Genomic DNA, 19,050 nt, shown 5'->3' with positions numbered 1-19,050 from the left:
TCTGGCCCACAGGGTGTGTTGTGTTTAAGTGTACAGAAAGCAGTTTTCTCCCACCTCCCAGTAGGAGACACATCTTTACATGTGCTTATGTTTTGGAATGCATCAGTCTGCCTTATATGTAATAAATGCCCAGTTGTCATTTGATTAGTGCTAGGTCCTCAGAGCCAGCATTTGGACTGGCAGCTTCTCACCACTTTGTGCACTGAAAAGTCACCCTTCTAGGACAGTGGGACTTGAAATAGCTTCTCCCAGAAAAAAAGAATGCCTATGGCAGGCTTTTATTTTCCTCTTTACTGCAGGGGAGGGGCTTTGTGTCCCAAGGCACTTGGAGTACCTCACAGATACTTTTTCATGTGGTTAAGCCATCTTAAAGCATCTTACCTCAGTTAATGACACTTATTCTCATTACAAACAGGTGAACTTTTTTTTCTACTTTGGAAGTAATAACAAAGAAAATTGAGTATAATTCACTCATAATCTCACTCAATGTTAACTATTATAATTTTTGTGAATTCCTTTCTGGTCTTTTATGTGCATGCTTTTTTACAGTTGTGGTATACATATAATTTTATATCCTTCTTCTTAGGTTAACGTATAGACATGTTATGTAAGTGAACATATATATGTTCCTGCAATTACAGTGGTAATTACATTTTGATTGGGTATGTAATCATTATGTGCATATATGGACATAATAGTCTTAACCAGCTCCGCATTGTTAGTCACATAGGATGTCTCCAGCTTTTCACTATCATAAATAATGCTATGAGAACATCTTTATCCATATAAATTTCTGAAATTTCAGATAATTTCCTTAGAATAGATTCCTCAAAGATATTAATTAATTGTATGATAGTTTTATTACTCTTTATTCATATTTCCAAATGGCTTTCTGAGTGGGTTTTGCAGTTTATACTGCCTCAGTGGTATCTAGAAGTACCTATTTCATCATGAGAGAAATCCTCACTGGGAAGTGTCAAACATTACAGTGTCCCTTCATAGAGCTATTTGACTTCCTCTCCCTTTAGCCTAGTAGAATGTATCCAGGGTCTTTAATCATGTGGTTTTTCTGGCTAGTTCATATTATTATCATCTCCTGGTAACTGATTGATCTATCCTTAGATCTTCATCTGGAAAAGCTCCCTTCTCGAGTCCCAAATTGATATCTTTAGACTTCTCGTAGAATTTACATTAGAAGTTACTTCCCTAGTCACCTTAACTGATCCCAAGAAATGTCTTCACCATTCTCCCTTCTCTTTAGCTCTGACCTAGGTTCTGCTCTCCCATAATAAAGCTAAGGTGGTCTATTTTTCCTTCTGCCTTAGGTTAGGTTATTGTAGTGAATGCTGAGCATCCCCATTGTACTTCAGAATGCCATATTGAGTCTTACATGCCACTCTTTCTACCATCCATGTCTCTTCTTTTTCTGAAGTTTTTACTTAAAGATGAATGAAAGCAGAAAGGGGTCTAACAGGGGACTAGACACTACTAGACATATTAACATAGAAAGGTAGGAAAAGATAGTAATAAACAAAGAACAGACAAAGGTTACACTCTAGACAAGCACTCTTCTACACCGTCAATAAAAAGTTAAGGAGAAGAGAAACTAACAGGGTGGTGAGGGAAGAGCTCAAGGAAGAGATATAAAAGGTCTGGGGAAATGGGGAGGAGGGATCTTCCTGGGGTATTGGAAATGTTCTAAAACAGAATTGTGGCAATGGTTGCACAACTCTGTAAACAATTTACTAAAAATAATCATTGAATTGTACACTTTAAATGAGTAAATTTTATGGTGTACAGGTTATAAATAAAGCAGTTAAATAGAAAAGATCGGGGAAAAGGAATTTAGCTGACAAAAGCAGCTGAAAGATAAACTGTTAGAGTCCTAGAAAGAAAATAAAAATTTCACTATAGAAATGAAAATCTCAAAGCAGTGAGAAGTAAAAGTAGACACTGCTAAAACAAAATGGAAAGGAAATGCAGAATTCCCGGGAGGTCCAGTGGTTAGGACTCCTCCCTTCTACTGCAGGGGGCACAGATCCAGTCCCTGGTCGGGGAACTAAGATCCCACAAGCCACACAGCCAAAAAAAAATTTTGAGAGGAAATAGACAAAGAAATGAAGACAATTAGAGAAAAGAGAGGAATTATAGAATACAGATTTAGCTTTTGCGAGGACAGAAATCATTTCTGTTTAATGCTTAGTACATAGTAAGTGCTCATGAAGTGTCTGTGGAATAAATGAGTGTGCCAGCATGTGAGGAATAAGTGTCCTTGAAGAGAATTAAATAAGTAAATCAATAAACAAGCTAAAGATAAGCATATAATCTCTTTAAATATAGAAATAAGGGTAAAGTATATGAATTATAGTTATGGAATATAAAAATACAAATGACAAAATCAGGTGGGTTAAAAAGTATAAGAGATTAGGACTTCCCTGGTGGCGCAGTGGTTAAGAATCTGCCTGCCAATGCAGGGAACACGGGTTTGAGCCCTGGTCCGGGCATATCCCACATGCCACGGAGCAACTAAGCCCATGCGCCACAACTACTGAGCCTGTGCTCTAGAGCCCGTGAGCCACAACTACTGAAGCCCACGCACCTAGAGCCCGTGCTCCGCAACAAGAGAAGTCACTGCAATGAGAAGCAAGCGCACCGCAAAGAAGAGTAGCCCCCGCTCACCGCAACTAGAGAAAGCCCGTGTGCAGCAATGAAGACCCAATGCAGCCAAAAAAAAAAAAGTATAAGAGATCAAAAATAATATTTGTCAATAAATCAAAATTACTGATTTGCTCAGTTTTTAGATATTAATGAGAAATTTCCAAATTTACTTTTGAATCCATTCCAGAAAGTAATTTACTATAGTGGTTTACTAATGCTCTGTTGGAAAACTAATGATTAGCCCCTGTGCATGGGCTGTGGAGCTATTCTGTTTCATGTGCATGGGGGTGCATGTGGAATAGAATAAGAGAATTACGGGACTCATGATCAAGAATAGAAAGTTATTGGGACTTCCCTGGTGGTCCAGCAGTTAAGACTCTGCACTCCCAGCACAGGGGGCCGGGGTTCAATCCCTGGTCAGGGAACTAGATCCCACATGCCTTAACTAGAAAATCCCATGTGCCACAACTAAGACCCGGTGGCTCAGCCAAGTAAATAAATAAATATATTTTTTTTAAAAACTTGGTTAAAAAAAAAAGAATAGAAAGTTATTAAATAACATTAATCCCATTCCATTAAGAAAAAAATTAAGTGGGCCAGTGTTAAGCCCATAATTTTTTTTTTTTTAAAGAAGATGTTGGGGGTAGGAGTTTATTAATTAATTAATTAATTTTTGCTGTGTTGGGTCTTCGTTTCTGTGCGAGGGCTTTCTCTAGTTGTGGCAAGCGGGGGCCACTCTTCATCGTGGTGCGCGGGCCTCTCACTATCGCGGCCTCTCTTGTTGTGGAGCACAGGCTCCAGACGCGCAGGCTCAGTAGTTGTGGCTCCCGGGCCTAGTTGCTCCGCGGCATGTGGGATCTTCCCAGACCAGGGCTCAAACCTGTGTCCCCTGCATTAGCAGGCAGATTCTCAACCACTGTGCCACCAGGGAAGCCCAGCCCATAAATTTTTAAAAAGCAAAAACAATCTGGGAATTCCCTGGCAGTCCAGTGGTTAGGACTTGGTGCTTTCACTGCCGTGGCCTGGGTTCGCTCCCTGGTTGGGGAACTAAGATCCTGCAAGCTGCATTGCATGGCCAAAAGAAAGAAAGAAACAAAGGAGGGGGAGGGAGGGAGGGAGGAAGGAAGGAAGGGAGGGAGGGAGGGAGGGAGGGAGGAAGGAAGGGAGGGAGGAAGGAAGGGAGGAAGGAATCCATCCTTACATAGCCAACTGTGGTAGATTAAAATTATGGCCACAGCAGAAGCAGCCCCTCCCATCAAGACCTGAAGAGTCGAATCTACTTCTCACCTGGGCATTGTGACTAGGCTTTGGCCAGTGGGACATCAAGAAGCATGAAACAAGCCAAGGCTTGAAAAGCATTTACACATTGGGGTTTGCCCTCTCTTGCTTCTGGGAGCTAAGACCACCATATGAAGAAGCCTGGGCTAGGCTGCTTGAGGATGAAAGACCATGTGGAGAGAGAGGCCCAGCCATCCATTCCTACCATTTGGACTGAGACCCCAGTTGGGCCTGTGAGTGAGACCATTTTAGATAATCATCAGCCCCAGCTGAGCTGCCCCAGGCCAAAACAACTGCCCATTCAACCTATAGAATCATGAGAAATAATAAATCATCATTATTTTAAGCCACTTAGTTTTGGGGTGATTTTTTATACTGCAACAGTGTAAGAAAATAGGTACACATATACACTCTTTTTTTTTTCCATACACTGTTGATAGGAATGTAAAATGATTTAATCTCTTTGGAGACAAATATGGCCATTCCATTGCTCAAATTTTATCATACAGTTATATTTTTACAAATGTGCAAAGATATATAGGTATAGGGGTGTTTGTTTCAGGCAGAATTTTTAATTCCAAACAGTAGAGCCCACTCCAGCATGTCTAGCTGGGGAGGAATTTACTAATGTACATTATAGCTTGCAGAGTCTCTAGGAGGGTCAGGCTGTAATGGCTAGGCAGCCAGGTGGAACACTCAAACTTCCTGTAGGGCTGCCCCGGTGAAGGGGATATCTCAACCACTTCTTCCACCAGAAAATGGAGTCTGCTTACCATACATTCCCTCACTCACCATGCTCATTGCCACTTGGAGTCTAGGTGGTAGAACTTCAGCCATATGCCTGCACCAGACGGCAAGAAAGACTGGAAAAGCAGTTTTCTGCCATTTACGCCAGGGACGGGCTTCCCAATTCCAAGTCTGGGAAAGGTGTTTAGAAGGTACTGGGCAGTCTGAAATATGACAGGTGTGCTCTGCAATGTTCAAGACAACACTATTAATAATATCAAAGAACTGGAAATAATCCAAATGCTCAATTAGTAAGTGACTGGTTAAATTTGGGGATATTCATAATGGACTGCTATGCAGGCATTTTTTAAATTCAAGTAGATTTTTATCTTCTAACATAGAAAATGGCCATAATATTTTATGAAGTGAGAAAAACAAATTACCAAAACAATGTATATTTTTTAAATGTTTACTTGTATACGCATAGAAAATATCTAGAAGGATACATGCCAGACTGTGAAATGGTTGTTCCTTCTGGGAAATGACCAGTTCCTTGGGGGCAAATGTTGGATGATGGGAAAACCATTTGATATTTTATAGTATCACGTATATTGCTTCTTTTAATGTAACAGCTTTATTGAAGTTTCTGTGGATATACTTATTCTGGACATTTCATGAATGGAATCATATAATATGTGGCCTTTTGTGTCTGGCTTCTTTCAGGGTTCATCCATGTTGTAGCATGTGTCAGTGTTTCATTCCTTTTTATTGACAAATATTTCATTGTATGGATATATCACATCTTTTTTATCCATTCATCAGTTGATGGACATTTGAGTTATTTGCATCTTTTGGCTATCATAAATATACTGCTATGAATGTTTATGTATTAAGTTTTCATATGGTTGTATGTTTTCTGTTCTCTTGGGTAGAATTACTGGGTCATATGGTAACTGTATATTTAACTTTTTTTTTTTTTTTTTTTTTTATATTTAACTTTTTGAGGAACTGCAAACTTACCCAAAGCCACTATACCATTTGCATCCTCATCAGCAATGTATGAGGGTTCCCATTTCTCCACATCTTCACCAATACTTGTTATTTGTCTGTCTTCAATAATATTACAGTTTAGGGCTTCCCTGGTGGCGCAGTGGTTGAGAGTCTGCCTGCCAATGCAGGGTACACGGGTTTGTGCCCTGGTCCGGGAGGATCCCACATGCCGGAGCGGCTGGGCCCGTGAGCCATGGCCGCTGGGCCTGTGCGTCCGGAGCCTGTGCTCCGCAACGGGAGAGGCCACAGCAGTGAGAGGCCCGCGTACCGCAAAAAAAAAAAATAATAATAATAATATTACAGTTTAGTAGGGAGGACGATATGCAGAGAAGGAAAGGAGTGAGCCAACATTTGTTTTCCACTGTTTGTTAGACACTGTGATGCTTTACCCCTTTCAAACCTCAAAATCCCCTTTAGGTATTTTGGGAGGCATTTAAGGTAGGCATCATTACCATGTTTTACCATGAGGAAGCTGTTGCTCAGAAAAGTTAAATAATTTTCCAAATGCCACACCCATGACATGTACACAATTAATCATGATATAGGGTAGGAAGTGCTGTAATAAAAGATTCATGTAATTTTATAAGAATTATAAAAAAGCAATAACTCATAGTTGGATTAGTAAAGAAAGCCAGCATATGAATTTGAAGGACAGGGATGCCAGAGATGCCAAGATATGAGAAGAAATTGCATGCATGTGCAAGTCCATGTGTTCTGAGTATTTTCTTTGCACCTGTTTAAAGTGAGCAGCTTAATGGCCCTCTACCCTGTCAGGGGTTTAAAACATGAGCATCCAACCTGTGATTGTATAAGATGCCTTGAGGGGAAACATTGCTCAGCCTTGTCTAAGATGCCACTGGTGTGAATTTCTGTGGGCTACTGCAAGAAAGCAAGCAGGGCACTGAGAAGGGCTTTTAAGGGCATGTACTCTAAAGTCACAGGTACTTACTTGATGGGGACAGTCATTTTTCTAAGAATGCATTTGCTGTGTGGCTGGCCATTCAGTGGACTATGAATGCAGTGAAGTCAGTGACCTCTATTCTTGGGAGACTCTGGTGCGGATGTCTCTTCCTTTGCTCCAGGGCTCCTGACCTTGCTCAGAGCACATGGGGATTCTCCCATGGAATTCTTTAGAAACCATGAAGGAGTCAGACAAGTGAACTAGATCCACAGCCCAAAGCTGTATTCATCCAGCACACTCATCCACCAAATTTGGTTCCAAATGCTGTGTGTCTGGCTGTTGTCAGAAATCAAATTAAAAGATGAGGATTTGCCACCACCAAGAAAATTGCAGGAGAGAAACTCCCCTCAGTGTTTTGAACAGCACTAATACCTGCCAACTACACCAGCAACAATTCAGAGGGTGGCTTCATCAAGCATCTTATTTGCAGGGGAAGAAAGCACAGGAGCTCTGTGGTGCCAAATGAACCCGGGTCCCTGTATAAGCTCTCCCATTTCCTAGCTGCATGTGGGACCTTGGGCCAAGTGCTTAGCTTGCTTAGCCAACCTAAACCCACTCTTTGTGGTTTTTAGGTAGCCAAGGCACAGGGTGGATGTGAGAATAAAATTGTATATATGAACTGCTTGCACAGTGCCCAGCCCATGGTAAGAACTTGATAAAAGGCAGCTATTCTCATTAGTGTTAGCTTTCTTCTCTAAGAAGAGCACTGTGGTGTTTTAGAAGTTTTAAAGCACTGAGAATATGGGCTTTTCTCTGGAGCTTACTGCAGAGCTACAGTTGTTAACTCACACTTTGGATTAGTCACCCTCAATCCAATCAGTCAGTTTCCTACATTTCATTCACCGTTTGAGCTCAGAATAGGATTAAAGGGAAACCAGGATTCTGTTGTGCACATAAAGGGAAATATGGCAACTTTGGTACTGAAGGCCCTTGGCACAGTTAGGTAAAATAATTCTCATTTTCCCTTGAAATTTCCCCTTTACTGTCAGGACAGTATCTCTTTGGGAGGGTGGAAAAGAAGACCAAGTTCTCTTTCTCCATTTCTTATAGTCTTGAGAGCTGGCCCTGTCCTCAGTATCCCCTCTTCAACATTCCACCAAGAGTTGGCCACTTTGGGACTTCTGTGGGGTTTCTGGCTTAGGGGACTTTGGTTCAAAGCTATGAAAACCTTTTGTATAATCATGGCTATCCTTAATGTTCAGTGTTGCCTGCCCGTTGCCCCACTGAGTAAGTCATCTTATATGTTAGTGATATTCACATTTTTGTGAGAAATAACCAATGAAAATTCTGAGATTAATGGTTTTAAAATATTTCTTTTTTCTCCCTAGATTTCTCTTTCCTAAATGTCTCGACCAGTGTTCACAAGGTAAGCAATATGCTCTGTTTTCGCTTGCAAGCCTTTCAAATTATGTTTAGATGCGACAGACTTTTCTTCATGCTCCCACCTACCATTCTGAAATCTAAAGCAAATAAAACTGATCCAGGGAAGACTTGGGCATTTTTTGCTTTTATCATATTTGATAGGCAGATTTCTTCCGAGAGTTTGTCTCTTAATGATAATAAATTGCCATGGCAACACCTCTTCTGAGCTGGCCTTAAGTCTGCCCTGGCCTTCCAGCTAATGTCAGTGGACTGAATAGGTATTCCTAGCCTGTGGATCAGCAAGATTTTGATGCATTTCTCCTGTCCCATGAGTGAGAATATGGCCGAGTAGAACCTCCTCCCTTAGTCCCCTGCTACATATACTGAAATTTTCCACGTCTCCTTTATAACATTTAGAAAAATCCACACATCCTGTAGGTTACACTCATCCTTGCATTGTCCTACCTTCTGGCAGCCTGGGAGCAGCACTTTTTAGTCATATTAGCTATGATGGCTGGAGACCCAGAATAAATTCTAAATTTCCTACAGTTAGTGATAAAATACTTATTGTTGTCAGAAGGCCTGGGGTCTGGGCTTCCTGAAACAGCCCAGCAAGTAGAAATCAGATGGAAGAAAAGAACTCAGTGTCACCCGCACGGTTTTGCCCTGCTGATGCCATTGCCAATCCACAGGGAATGGAGACAACAGAGCATTCGTAGAGCTGTTGTCTTGGGGAAGAGCTGAGCTGGAGGCTGTGCAGGGCAGGAGGCCGGGTCACTGGAGAGAAGAATGTGTGTGTTGGACTGCTGCACCAGGGAGTCTCAAGTCTAGCTTTTAGAGGCCCCTGTTGCTTTCTAGGCACTGCACCCCAGAAGCAGAGTTGAATGGAGGTTGGCTGGGTCTATCCACCGTGTCCACCCCAGGTAGATTAAAGAGATTTTATAGGGGCTGGGTTAGTAGGATCTGGTAACAGACTAGATGGGGGGACATTGAAAAAGGGGGTATCTGGAGTGACTCCTAGGTTTCTAGCTTGGGAGATTGGAAAGGTTGGTGGTACCTATCCTTGAAATAGACTACATAGGAGAAAACATAGGTCCAGGAGATAACCAAAGAGAGCTGTCTGGTCCTTCGATAAATGTTTGGAAGTCATGATCAAAGCCAACGGTGTGGGCTGTAGTAAGCCCCTCTGACTATATGATCGATCATATAGTGATCGATCACATAACTGATCACATGAAGATTGCCACCCTAGTGCCCCTTGGCTTCTTGACACTTTCTCCTTCAGTGCCCCTCTTCTTTTTTTGCATGTGGGAAAAAGATGATCAGGCTACCTTGGCAAAGAACCTTTTAAGCAAGTGTTCTGTCTTTACTGTCCATGAACCTGGGCCAGTATTGCAAGAGGAAAGCTCTTTTAGGCCAAGACAGAATGAGTTCTGTCTGGGATTTTGTAGGCATATTTCATTAGCACTGCCTTCCAACTCATTGTTCAAAGGTAATGTGTGTCAATTCTGTACTTATATAAAGAAAGCTAGGGTGGGGGTGGGAGGACTTCCCTGGTGGTCCAGTGGTTAAGAATCCGCCTTCCAACGCAGGGAACTCGGGTTCGATCCCTGGTCGGGGAACTAAGATCCCACATGCTGCGGGGCAACTAAGCGCGTGCACTGCAACTGCTGAGCATGCGAGCCACAACTAGAGAGCCTGCATGCCACAACTACAGAGCCCACACGCTTTGGAGCCCGCATGCCACAAGAAGAGAGAAGCCTGTACACCACCACAAAAGATCTCATGTGCCACAACTAAGACCCAACGCAGCCAAAAATTAAATAAATTTTTTTTTTTTTTTTTTTTTTTTTTTTGCGGTACGCGGGCCTCTCACTGCTGTGGCCTCTCCCGTTGCGGAGCACAGGCTCCGGACGCTCAGGTTCAGTGGCCATGGCTCACGGGCCCAGCCGCTCCGCGGCATGTGGGATCCTCCCAGACCAGGGCACGAACCCATGTCCCCTGCATCGGCAGGCAGACTCTCAACCACTGCACCACCAGGGAAGCCCAAATAAATATGTTTTTAAGAAAAGAATTAAAAGAAAAAAAAAAAAAAAGAAAGCCAGGGGAATTCCCTGGCAGTCCAGTGGTTAGGACTGCCACAGCCTGGGTTCAGTGCCACAGTCACTCCCACAGCCTGGGTTCAGTCCCTGGTTGGAGGCGTAAAAAAAAAAAAAGAAAGCTGGGAATGTGATCAGATGTAGACAGATAACCTTGAGGCCATATATGCTGTTTTCTGAACTGCAAAGGGCTTGTTAAGTGATAGTGCCTTGGTAGACATCTTCCCCTTACATCTGGGCCAAGAGGACACTATAGACTGATCTGACCTAATTCACCATGGGCATGGACCTTCTGGGGAGAGAGGAGATAAAATGCAAGTATTTCTTCTTCCTCAGAGATTTGGTGGCTCTCTTAGAGGTAGAATCTGCCACCGGTAGACAAACATTTTACGTCCTAAGGGAGCAGTTGCCTCCCTTCGCTCCTGTTCATGAGTTAAGCTCCCTGATTCATTGCTTTTACAACAAAGGATTATTTTACAATGAGAAAAGCACTGTATTGCAGCCACAAGATGATGTGTATTACAGAGATCCAAGGATTAGGAAATAATCTCAATGCTTAAACAGCAAGCAAGGCTCATTATAATGCTGGCTTTAAAACAGAGCGCAGATAATTTACTACCATGATCTGCTTTTAGATGTATCTGTAGATAGACAAAAGAAGTGAGATTTGTGTTCTTCTGGGTTGCTGGAAGTCTTTAGCCAGACTGGGATGGTCAAACAGACCTCAGAGATGTTTCTCCACTCTTGGGAACAGGCCAGTCCAGGCTGCCTGCTCACTCACAACCCAGACTGGTGAGGCGTTGGCCAAATCAGAGTATCCACTCCTTGATAACAGAGCAGAAGGAAGCTCCCGGCCCAAGCAAGATGAAACCGCTCATGATGGCCTCTTCACCCTGTGCTCCAGATAACTGCTGTACCTTGCCTTGAAGATGGCATTTCCTCTTGGCAGGAAGCAGATTGCATAGCTGGCCTAAGGAATGCTGGGGATAATCCTTTTGCTTGTTTCTCCACAAAGCAAAGCCCCTTTTATATGTCCAATTCCTGACCTAGAATCCAAAGCCCACAGTGTTTGTCTACATGGTACTCATGGGGCAGACAGGACTTTGGGCAAGTTATCTGTCAGAGACTCGGATCCTAGCCTTTTCTCAGGCAGGACAAGCCTGTGCTTGTGACCCTGCTGCATGCCACTCAGGTTGGCACATTCGCAGTAGTCTGACTCTCCAGTTTCTTCTGCCCAAGTAGATGCTAAGTAGAGTCCTAGGGCCTTTATAGATCTTCTCTCAGCCTTTCCTGACTCCTCACTGCAAGATCCACCACAGCTATTCTTGTCTTCCACCCCTGGTAATGTCATGGGCCTCTCGCAGGAGCCGGCTCTCATAACTGCCATCTCTGGAATGTGCTGAGCCTTCTAGAACCCTGCCTGCCACCCCACTGTGCCACATTCTGGGCCTGGCTGCCTGGCCTTGCTTTACTCAGTTTCCAAAGGCCCCAGCCACTTCCTGTGGCTGCACCAGGACATGGGGTTCTGGCAGTAGGCTCACCAGGCTGTCCTCACTGCCTCCCCACAGCCTGCAGAGTGACCTTTCTAAATGGGAATGGAAGCACAGGCACTACCAGTGTCACCTTTGTTAGGAGGCTTTCCTAAAACTCTGACTGCAGATGGTCCATCTTAATGTTAAAGCTTATGAACAAGGAAGGCATGTGAGAAACCTTTTTAAAATAGAATAAACAAAATGCAGACATATTCTCCATTTGAATTCCTAAGTCTTGTGCTATTACCACATCTAGGCCATACCTGAAGACCTTGAGAATAGAAGTTTTAAGTGTAGGAGAAGCTGTTAAGAAAATGTGGTTCTGTATATTCCTATATACTTGTATATGCATAGACTATCTGAGGAGGCATACCCAAAACCTGGTTATTAGTGGTTGCCTCTGCGGAGGAGAAATAGGGCTCAGGGTGCCAGAGAAGGGAAGAAGAAACTTGAACACCCTTTTTTACCTTACGAATTTTGCACCAAAAATATGTATATACTAATAAATCTTAGAAACCTTTCCAGATGGCTGTCTGATGAATAGTACTTGCTCAGACCTGCAAGTGGGAGAATTTTTGGCATGTGGGTATCCACGGCTTAGTTTCTTAGGCAGCTGCCTCGGAGGTCAGGTTGCATGTGTCTTTTATTACACTTCATTTATTCGTTCATTTATTCAGCAAATTTTTATCTAACGCCTGCTGTAACCCAGTCCTGGGGGATTAAGAAAGGCTTCTGGAAGAGGTGCTATTCAAATTGTCTACACCCTGAAGGAGGAGTTGGCCCTCCTTCAAAAAAATGAGAGAAAGGATGGCTCCAGGCAGAAGAAACAGCAAGATTGAAGGCCTGATGGTGATTAGAGTACGACTAGGGCCCTGAGGAAGTGCATCATGCAGATAGGTCAAGCAGGCCAAGAAGTTTAGATATCAGCCTAAAAATAATTGGAATGCATTAAATATTTTAAGTAGGGAAGTGACTTGATCAGATTTATGTTTTTGAAAGATTACTCTTACTACAATAGGAAGAATGAATTGTAGTAAAGGAAGCCTGGAAGTAGAGAGAATGAGCAGTAACCTAGTGAAGAGAGAGCAGTGGTCTAAACCAGGCAAATGGTAGCAGGGACTGAGAGTGGAGGATGGACGATGGCCCAGGTTTGGGGAACTAGGCAGTCGGTGTGCCTTTCACCAAGTGACTGCTTGGATGTCAGGGGAAGCCATTGAGGAAACTCACCTTTGAATCCTCAGAGGTCTCTCAAGCACTGTGCAGAGGCATATAGGCCATATTTACCTAAGGCCGACTGACTTGCTGTGGAGCACTAACAGATACCTGTGAAGAGCAGGACTCATGTCTCAGAATCAAGGAACCAATAGATTCCCAAACAGTGTGTAAGCACTCAGGAAGCAGATTATGTGCTCAGCAGTCGAGCCCTACCTCCTGACATCTATGATCCTAGGCATATTGTATACCCTTTGTGTGTGCCTTGTCCCCATTGTAACACACGACCATTGACATGAAGCTCCTAACCCCTGTTCCCTGGTTGCGAATGGAATGTGGTTATGAGGTTAGATTCAGTCTTCAGAGTTTTGGAACACTTTTTATAAATATGATTGGTGAGAGGAAGGAAGTATCACTAACTTCTGCCTCAGACCAGAGGCAGGGACCAGGGGTCCTGGAAGTTGCCTTCAAACCAGTGATAGCCACTCATCTAAACCATGGGCTCAGCAGCCTAGGCTGGTGAGAGTCATGTGACTTACCTTCCTGCTTGTCGCTGTGGCTAAGGCGTGCCACAGCCACCTCTGTCAGTCTGAGGAATCGGTCCAGGCTCCTTGGTGTACATGTAGGGGTCCCATTTCCAAATGATGAGATGGTGGTGGTAGTAGTGTCAGGTTGCATTTAATGAGTTCTTACTCTCTGTAGCCTGTGATAAAGCATTTCACAGATAACCTGGAGGTATGTGTTCCCATCTGACAGAGGAGGAAATTTGGGCTCAGAGAGAAAGTTGAGCAATTTGCCTAATGTCACCCATGAATAATTAGTGGAACCGAAAATTCAGACTCAGGTTTGCTTGGCTCCAAAACCCACGCTTTAATCTTTACCTTATGCTATCTTTTTACATATATGAAGAAGATAAATAAAAATATAAGCCTTATATTTTAAGCACTGCCTGTGTTATTCAAAGGAGCTCTCGTAGTTCAGAGAAAGGGAGACAGCAAGGTGGCATGAGGGGAGGATTGGAATGATAACGGTATTAGAGAAGATTGTAAGGAAGAAGTAAGCTTTACCAAAAAATTTTTTTAAAAGGCTTAAGTGAAAAAACAAGGTACAGAATGGTATAGTATGCCACTGTTTGTGGGAAAAATGTATACATACACATTTACTTGTAAATACTCAGCACATATCTGGAAGAAAACTCTGATAAATATGGTTGCCTCCAGGGAAAGAAGTAGGTTGCTGGGTAGGAAGGGAATTTACTTTGTCTGTGAACTCTTCTGTACATTATGAGTTTTGCCCTGAAAAACTAAGTACAGCTAATTTTTTAAAAAACAAAACACTTGACTGAAGTGAACAGTAAGAGTCCTCTGTACTGAATATTCATTATTCAGGATCCTACAATTACAAGGTTACTTAGGAAAGCTGAAGTCTCATAATTTAGAGACATTCACTTATGAACTAATCGTTTACAAAACTAGTCTCGGGCTTCCCTGGTGGCGCAGTGATTGAGAGTCTGCCTGATGATGCAGGGGTTGCGGGTTCGTGCCCTGGTCCGGGAAGATCCCACATGCCGCGGAGCGGCTGAGCCCGTGAGCCATGGCCGCTGAGCCTGCACATCCAGAGCCTGTGTTCCTGAGTGGGAGAGGCCACAACAGTGAGAGGCCACGTACCACAAAAACAAACAAACAAACAAAAAACTAGTCTCTATTAGTAAAAAGATTGATGATGAGCATTGAGTATTCTTAGGTATAGAATTAATTATAACACCTATGAGAATGCTATTACAAGATAGAATATAAATGTTGAAAATCTCAAAACCCTATAAATGAAATTATATTTAATAAAAAATTAGGAGGCAACGAGAGAGAGATTACCTCTACATCTTCTCAAGTGGGAGATCAGTAAATTTTAAAGCTGTTAAGTCAATTTGTAAAGAGTTAGTTGTACTCTTTAAAGATACAGAATTATCCACTCGGGCTTCCCTGGTGGCATGGTGGTTAGGAATCCAACTGCCAAGTCAGGGGACACAGGTTTGAGCCCTGGTCTGGGAAGATCCCACGTGCCGCGGAGCAGCTAAGCCCAGGTGCCACAACTACTGAGCCTGCGCTCTAGAGCCCACGAGCCACAACTGCTGAAGCCCACGCTCCTAGACCCTGTGCTCCACAACCAGAGAAGCCACCGCAGTGAGAAGCCCGCACACCGCAATGAAGAGTAGCCCCCGCTCACCACAACTAAAGAATGCCCGCACGCAGCAACGAAGACCCAACACAGCCATAAATAAATAAATAAATAAATAAATTTATAAGAACAGTAAAACTTAAAAAAAGTATCCACTAGAGGAACTATAAAATTATTAATGTAGCCAACCAGAACGTGATAGTGGAGAAGCGGGGCAAATTTAAGGGTGTATGAACTTCCTTGTCTGTCATGTGGAAAAGTCAAAAGACATTGTCTAAAGGTGACATAAGGATAGCTATCATAAGAACATAAAACAGACTATAAGCCCACCACTTATCAGAAGGAAAGCAGAAAACAATGCAGAAATCATATTGCTAAAAGTTAAAAAAAATTTTTTTAAATAGAATTCCACATAAACAAGGTAACAGAAACAAAGTGTCAGTAAATGTAAATGGAATAAACACCTATTAAAAGGAAAAGTATCTCAGATTAAACCAAAAAGTAGAATCTAATTATATGATGTTCTGTACAAGAGAAGCATCTAAAACTAAGTAAGGATGGTGATGAAAGAATGGACAAGATATAACAGACGAATGCAAACAAAAAGAAATGAGGTTGATATTAATAACAGCAGGGTTGAATACCAGGCAAAATATTGAAGAGTCTAAAAAGGGCAGTTTTGGGACTTTCCTGGTGGTCCAGCGGTTAAGACTCCGTGCTTCCACTGCAAGGTGCACGGGTTCAATCCCTGGTCGGGGAACTAAGATCCCACATGCCGCACAGCACGGCTAATAAGTAAATAAATAAAAGGGCAATTTTTAATGATAAAGGACACCATCTACAACCTGTCATGAATATTTCTGTAACCAAATAATTCAAAAGAAAGCATATACCTTTAAGTTACTATGTTACTAAACAAGAAATAATTTTTCTTTTTATTGAGATATAATTGACATATAACATTGTATTAGTTTCAAGTGTACAACAGAATGATTTGATGTTTGTATACATTGCAAAATGATAACCACAATAAGTCTAGTTAACATGCATTGCCTTACCTAGTTACAAAACAATTTTTTCTTATGATGAGAACTTTTAAGATCTACTCTCTTAGCAGCTTTTAGTTATTCAATACAGTATTATTAACTATAGTTACCATGCTGTACATTACATCTCCATGACTTATTTATTTTATAACTGGAAGTTTGTACCTTTTGACTCTCTCCTCCCATTTTTCTCACCCCCTGCCCCCTGCTTCTGGCAACCACCAGTTTGTTCTCTGTATCTATGGACTTGGTTTTTGTTTTTGTTTTTAGATTCTGCATATTAATGAGATCATATGGTATTTCTCTCTCTGACTTATTTCATTTAGCATAATGCCCTTGCGGTCCATCCATGGCAAGATGACAAGATTTCATTCTCTTTATGGCTGAGTAACATTTATATATATATATCATTATCATATATAAGATAGATATATATAAGATATATCTATCTTATATTTCCTTTATCCATTCATCCACTAATGGACACTTAGGTTTCCATATCTTGCTATTGTGAATAATACTGCAATGAACATGGCTATGCAGATAGCTCTTCAAGATAGTGATTTCAGTTCCTTCTGGTATATTCCAGAAGTGGAATTGTTGGATCATATGGTACTTTTAATTTTTTTAGGAATCTCCATCCTGTTTTCCATAGTGTCTGTACCACTATAGAATTGGCATTCCCAGCAACAGTGTACAAGTTTCCCTTTTTTCCACATCGTCACCAACACTACTTATTTCTTGTCTTTTTGAGAATAGCCATTCTAACAGGTATGAAATGCTATCTCATTGTGGCTTTTTTAAATAATGAATTAAGCATTCAACTTAAGTTAGAAAAAGAACAAGAACTTTTTAAAAACTAGATTATAATAAAAAAGATTGAATCTATAAACCAGGTATATCTAGCATGTTAAGCAACACTATGGAGATGCAATCAGCAAAATCTAGACTGAGAGAAATATACAAGATGCAGTTTTTCAACAAATAAATCACAAAGAAGTAAGAAGAAAACTATAGATTGAAAGAGAATTATGAGATGCATCAGTGAAATATAATGTATGGGCTTTGTTTGGTTCCTGTTTCCAAAAAATTAAGAAAATATTCTTGAGACAGAAAAGTTTGAATGTGGGCTAGATATTTTATATTAAAGAATTTATTGTTAATCATTCATTTTTTTAAAGAGTCCTTATGATAATACATACTGAAATATTTTTGGATGAAATAATAGGATGTCTATTATTGGCTTCAGAATCATCCAGTGGGGAAGGAGAGGAAAGGAGAAAAGGTTGGGGTATGATATAGAAGAAATAGTTAGCCAAATGTTAATCTTTCTTGAAGCCAAGTGATGGGCTCGTGGGCGTTCATTATACTATTTTTTTCTACTTTTGTATATGTTTGAAATTTTCACAATATTAAGTGAATAAAAACGGTTGAATAACACAAATGCAAATGACATTATAGCAGAAATGGTGTATATGCTGTGATCCTAGCCATGTAAAAATAAGTATGGAAGAGGTATTACAATTGTGTTGGCATGATGGGATGTGGCAAATTCTCTGATTTCAAAATTATCTGTAGTGCTGTGGATTTTACTTCTATATTTTCACAGAAAGGTTGAGAGTGATTGTGGCCCACTCCACAACCTCTCTTTACATGCGCCACCCTTCCTTACTGTGTCACTCTGTGAATATCTTTGTTAGCACTTACCTTGGAACTGTGGGTCCACGGGTGAGACTTCTTGACTGTGCACTCTTTGAGAATGATTAGCACCTGACATACGGTTTGTGCTTGGTACATGTCTGTGTTCTGAACTGGTGAAAAGTCACTGGCACCAGTTCCTGATGAGGTTAAGTACATGGGATATAGAAAGGGCCCTTAGATGAAAAAGCTCCAGGTATCAAAGCGGAATTAAGAAGACAGAGGAGGTTAGGAGGTGAGGCAGCTACAGAGTTGAGGCCATTCACTCCAAGAGGTTGCAGTGGCAGAAAGAGGAGCAGAATGATGGCTATGTATATCAGTGTTGGGTGGCGGGTGTCTACATGAGGAGGCTGCTAGAAGGGATGATCAGGGGAGGGAGCAAGGGCTCACATTTGTGCAAACCCTCAGCCCCAGTCAGGACTCATAAAGGCTGAACTGTTTTTGGTTTTGTTCCCCAGGCCTGGTGAGTAATGTGGTGTTCACCAGTCACACCACAGAGCAGAGGCACCCTCTCCTGATTCAGTTGCAGAGCCTCATCAGAGCTGCCAATCCTTCCGCAGCCTTCATTCTTGCAGAAAATGGGATTGTCACCAGGTAAACTTACCAGTTCACTTCACTCCGCAGGACCAGCCACTTTCTCAGATGCAGCAGTCTGTCTATGGCCCACTGGGTCTTTCTACTGTATCAAAGACCTGAGCATTTATAAAAGTCAGGTCTTGAAGTGCTTTTTTTTTTTTAATTTATTTATTTTATTTTTATTATTTTTGGCTGTGTTGGGTCTTTGTTGCTGCAGGTGGGCTTTCTCTAGTTGCGGTGAGTGGGGCCTACTCTTCATTGTGGTGGCTTCTTTTGTTGCGGAGCACGTGCTCCAGAGTGCAGGCTCAGTAGTTGTGGCTCATGGGCTTAGTTGCTCCGCGGCATGTGGGACCTTCCCGGACCAGGGCTTGAACCTGTGTCCTCTGCACTGGCAGGCGGATTCTTAACCACTGCGCCACCAGGGAAACCCTTGAAGTGCTTTTGATGCTGTGTAAAAATCACCAAGAGGACCCCACATGTTAGTATCCTGTACTGGTTTTTTTTTTTTAATTTTTAAATTTTTTTTAATATATATAATTTTTCATGTATCAAATTGGCAATTTATTAATTTATTTATTTTTGGCTGTGTTGGGTCTTTGTTTCTGTGCGAGGGCTTTCTCTAATTGCGGCAAGCGGGGGCTACTCTTCATCGCGGTGCGCAGGCCTCTCACTATCGC

At 41.9% G+C, this 19,050-nt stretch overlaps 1 protein-coding gene across 5 annotated transcripts in view; it reads left to right on the top strand.

The window, feature by feature from the left end:
- Nucleotides 1-19,050, top strand: part of DNAAF9 (dynein axonemal assembly factor 9) — a 149,414-nt gene that overhangs the window by 116,621 nt on the left and 13,743 nt on the right. For all 5 annotated transcript variants that reach the window (XM_079946548.1, XM_079946546.1, XM_079946545.1 and 2 more), the window contains 2 exons: nucleotides 8,002-8,039; nucleotides 18,256-18,391. In XM_079946548.1, coding sequence (XP_079802674.1) covers nucleotides 8,002-8,039; nucleotides 18,256-18,391 — 174 coding nt within the window. The remainder of the gene's footprint in view (nucleotides 1-8,001; nucleotides 8,040-18,255; nucleotides 18,392-19,050) is intronic.

The sequence above is a fragment of the Stenella coeruleoalba genome (assembly GCF_951394435.1).
Source record: "Stenella coeruleoalba genome assembly, chromosome: 15".
Classification (NCBI taxonomy): Eukaryota; Metazoa; Chordata; class Mammalia; order Artiodactyla; family Delphinidae; genus Stenella; species Stenella coeruleoalba.
Note: the sequence above shows the minus strand (reverse complement) of the source record. Positions and strands in the feature narration are given on the sequence as shown.